This window comes from Pistacia vera, unplaced genomic scaffold, assembly GCF_008641045.1.
Source record: "Pistacia vera cultivar Batoury unplaced genomic scaffold, PisVer_v2 Contig252, whole genome shotgun sequence".
NCBI classification, from domain to species: Eukaryota; Viridiplantae; Streptophyta; class Magnoliopsida; order Sapindales; family Anacardiaceae; genus Pistacia; species Pistacia vera.
The window spans coordinates 232,351-237,001 of record NW_022196060.1 but is presented as its reverse complement, the minus strand read 5'-3'; the positions used below and the strand labels follow the sequence as shown (position 1 = coordinate 237,001).

Below are 4,651 nucleotides of genomic sequence, written 5' to 3'. Positions count from 1 at the left end.
TACACAATCTAATCTCACAACATTTTTTCACAGAAAAGAGGTGTACAAACCAGTGAAAACAGAAAATGAACTGAAAAATAGTATTGCAGATATATCAAGCCATAAACTACCGACAGGCTTTCGACATAATATTATCAATATCAGGATTTTTGCTGGAGTATGGGATTGTGTATTTTGTGCGTCTGAGAGCAACATAGAAACAACTAGTAAAAGGTGAACATCATACAGCATGAGACTGAAAAGCAAATGCAAATAACAATACTATCAAGACATCAATTCAAAACTTGAGAAAGGTGATAGCTTGCCAAGACAGTATATCATTCCCATGTACTTGATATAGAACCTATAAAGAATCCCAGCAAATTTTCAAACATTTTTTGGCACCCACATTATGAATTATCTCAAAATGCAGAGATTAAACAATTTCGGCAGATTGTTAACTTTTCATATACATATTTGACAACTATTGTCAGCATCAACTTTGACCCCACATGGAGGAAAGTGTGAGATATAGGGATAGCCTACTACACTATACATCAATTATCTATAAGCAATTCCAGTTCTCACCAGCTGCCATAATGAAATTCCAGGGGGGTATCTTTACACTACAATATGAAGTTTTCCCCTTTAGCTAAAGAAGATGTTGCCCTGCAACATCAATCACTGAAACAAAAATTCTGACTATGAATCACCACCCTGCAGCAAATTAGCATTTCTAAAGCTGGGTAATTAATTTGTTTCTTCATCAAGGCTAGGCTGCTCATATGTGTCATAATCGTCAGTTAAACTGTCCGCAAGAAGCTTGTGTATACCACTTGAACCTTGATGTAGAACTTCAGTGGTCGAAGTAATGTCACCTGGAGAAGAATTAAATTTTGCAGAGTCAACGTTTTTATCAACATTTTTATTAGTCTTTCTGTTGCCCTTAACAGAGGATCTAGTATCAGCAGGAACCTCAGCAGTTAGCTGCCCCATCTTCTTCTGCAGATCAGCAAGTGAATCCTTCGTAACTTTTACCTTCGGACTTTTCTTCTCATCCACAAGCTTAAGTTCTAATCTATATAATGCATAAGCATCACAGCTGTTGAGCTCATACTCATATAAATGCCACTCCAAACTGCCGGAAGGTTGTGGGTCCATATAATAGGACCTCTTTTGCCCCCCAAATTCCTTCATCACCTGCTTTCTTGATTCATGCCAACCACGTCCACTATGATCTGGTAAGGACCTCTGCTTTCTTGTTCCACTTTCAAATGCCCTTCTACGCTTATCAAAAAAGAGCCACTCCCTAATTGTTTCCCCTTTTAGTAAAAAAAGATCAAAAAGCTCTGCAATTTCAAAAGAAATTAATTAGTCTCACAAAAAGGACACACACACAACTTGCTCTGTCATATCAAAACAGAAGACTGATTATGTAAGAGACAGAATTACAGGCATGACACAGAACTGCATTCCATTGATAGCATCAGATTTAGATAAATGGATATAATCAAGCTTCAAGATGGATCTGCAAGGTATTGGGAAACCAAAGAAAAGATGGAAAAAGAAAAAGGTACTTAGGCTTACCAGTAGCATTCCATGGAGATTTTGTATTAGCGGCCCCTTCACAATGAGGAATACCCACATTCTTACCCTGTGCCTTCGCATTAGCAGCAACAAAAAGTAAATTATCCTTCAAATTAATGCCCCCTGGTCGCAGAACTGGAGTCCTTCCAGGAGAGTCTTCATTTGAAGCCAAAGTAGCATGAAAGCAGCTGCAGTAGTCCCTGTACCACTCAGATCCTAGAGCTGGCCTTGTACAATCCCACAGCGCACATTTTGGGCCCATGAAAGCAGATGGTGGGCAGATATTTAGCAGAATGTTGGATCCAGCATCCTTTTCAAATTCTTCACCACAGCAGGCACCAACAAGAAGCCCATGCTCTAATTCCTGATGCAAGTTTAACTGGCTGTAGTCTAACTGAGAAGTTATATCAGAGACACCACCTACAATGTTGTGCATGCCTAAGGTGGAGCCTTTGCATCCATCGGACCCTTGGAAACAATGTTCCTGCAGCTCATTGTTCACCAAATAGTCCTGATACAACAATATTTTGGTTATAAAAACGCATAGGTTGCATTGGGATGAACCTGAGTTTAAGTCTTTAAATCATTAATATGAAGATCAGTAAGTACAGATTTTACATGTTAATGAAATCCCCAATGGTTTCAAGACTCATTAAATCATAAATTCTAAAATACCTATTTGAAAGGCATACACCACCCAAAGGATTTGAGTTGTGGGACCTTGCATGTTTTGGTCTTTCTCCCTCTTACAACTCTAAATTTTTAAATATCAATACATCTTTATTCAGAGAATTACAACACTGAATATTTAATTATCAATATAACTTCATTCACAGAATTACATATATAGATAATTTGATTCACACCATCTGAACCAAATTTGATATCCACAACTTTACACACCCAAAATTGAGAAAAATATGACATTGAAATTTATTTTGAAAATTAATAAATCGTATACTGTAAGATTCGAACGTTATTTTTGTCTTCCTTCCAAAGGAATAGAAACTAATGTTTATAGCAAAAGAATAGAAGTGACATATAAAAATAAGACAACAAGCAGAAACAATTTTATTTTACACCTTCCTCTTAACAATGACCTCACCGGAAGGCGAAGCTCACCTCTTGAAATGTTGTCATAGCACCAGGATGAAGGCCTTGAACATCAGGTTGAGGCTTCAACATTAGTTCTGCCAATGGACTAGTGGCATCATCTTGCTCCTCGCTTAATTGTAACAGACGGCCTATGTCATCTGAGAACGATCCAAGACTACCACCCTACACAACTCCCACCAAAAAATATTCTGACACACATAAAAAATAACTTGTTTCTAGAGTACAATAGAAAGTCCTATAAATAGTCTGTACCATCCAGTATTTTGGTTGCATTTTCGTTATCAAAAGAAGAACCAAAATAGATGACAAAAGATTTTCATCCAAGACTATCTCCCACCAAGTTAAATTTCTACCCATGGAAGGTTCGTTAAAGCCCAAAAGAGATCCCTATGAGTATAAAATAAAATTCAAGATTACCAACTTATTCGATCCCATCAAAAAAACTTTGGTACGCATCAAAGGTTAATTTATTCAACGTACAAATGATAATCCTTGAGACAGCAATAACAAAGGATAATATTATTTTATTTATTTTTCTAATAAAAGCTGAAAAAATTGAGACAAAAATAGTCAAAATTGATGAATTGTAGATACAGACAAGTAATGAAGAGGCCGGGGATGGCGCACTGAGCTCGGAGTTCCACTCTCGAAGTATCTGATTGACTTGCTCCTCTAACACAACCACGTCATTTACACGGCCATCCTTTCTGGCTGTCCGAAGACTACTAAATCTTTCTTGGAGATCATTGAGCCGATTCTTTGAATTATCCATCAAAAGCTGGTGTGATGCAGATCCACATTTGCTCTTCGACCCACTCATCATCCACAGCTCTATTCCAAATCCTATTAAGTCACATTGAGATGCTCAAATTTCTAAAATGTATCACACAAAAAACTGAAACAACGAGAATTTCAAGTCAATGTGGTTACATATAATGTAGGAAGCAATAACAAACTAAAATTTTCAATCTCATATGGTTCATCATTCGGGATAATGTAATTTAAAAAAAAAAAAAAAATCTTTAACATTCCCCAAATTTTATTTTTCAAAACGAAAAAACAGATGATCAATCTTCCCTAAAAACTGACCCTTTACAAATCGAAAAATAAAAGTAAAAGCCCAGCGCCACCCCCCACCCCCTCTCAGTGATTTATTTTCTAGTATTTCCACTGTTTTGATCGAGTAACAGAAAACCCTAAAAAGCAAAAACGATGAAGAAATAAAGCAGAAGAAAAAAATAGTTACAAAACGAATCAAATGGAATATTGGATCCCTGAAAGGTTTAAAAGAAGTAATGTAAGAAGGAAGCAATGCCGCTCAGAAATTCTCTTTTACTATAGGCGATGACGATGAGGTGTATCAGCTAGGAACCCGGGAAAATTAATAAAGATGGCGGCTTCCAACTATCTCTTTCGTATTTATTATTTACTTCTCTCACACTCTTTACGCCTTTATTTTTCAATTTTCCAGGAAATATTTTTTTATCCAATAGTAAAAATAATTAACTTTATATTGTAACTATAAAATTCAGTTTTTCTTTAAACTTTTGCAAATAAAATAAAAATACTCTCCATTTTACAAGAGCAAATTGATATTTAATATTTACCATATAAAGAAATAATTAATTCTTTAAATGATAAGTGATTATTGCTAACTTTTAAATTTCTTAATATGTAACATAACACATAAAAATAATTTTAAAATTCTTATTCCTATATATACCTGTATCATTAGTATTTACACTGACAGTATAAGGTTCCGAGTTTATATATAAAAAAATTAACACAAATTTCCATTATTGCACTCTCACCTATAAGATTCCAATAACTGTTTGGGTCATGGGCGTCATGGCTATACAATCTTTGGATTTGATTACATCTATTTAAGAGATTCTAAGAAATTAATCTACCCCTCAAGAAACGTCCAGTCCTCATATTTCAACACAAGACGTCAAATTGACTGTGAGAA

The 4,651-nt window shown here is 35.4% G+C and overlaps 1 protein-coding gene across 2 annotated transcripts; it reads right to left on the bottom strand.

Moving 5' to 3' along the window:
* Positions 1-276: 276 nt before the first annotated feature.
* LOC116132427 (transcription factor VOZ1-like) lies at positions 277-4,079 on the bottom strand. 2 transcript variants are annotated; one of them, XM_031418072.1, is made up of 5 exons: positions 3,957-4,079; positions 3,281-3,525; positions 2,689-2,844; positions 1,567-2,077; positions 277-1,328 (listed from the first exon to the last, which is right to left on the bottom strand). In XM_031418072.1, exons 2-5 carry the CDS (start codon positions 3,503-3,505, stop codon positions 730-732), a joined length of 1,491 nt encoding a protein of 496 aa, XP_031273932.1. In that variant the 5' UTR covers positions 3,506-3,525; positions 3,957-4,079; the 3' UTR covers positions 277-729. The 2 variants fall into 2 exon arrangements, with proteins under 2 accessions (XP_031273932.1, XP_031273933.1); XM_031418073.1 differs by lacking the exon at positions 3,957-4,079 and having other exon boundaries at positions 3,281-3,577.
* Positions 4,080-4,651: the final 572 nt, after the last annotated feature.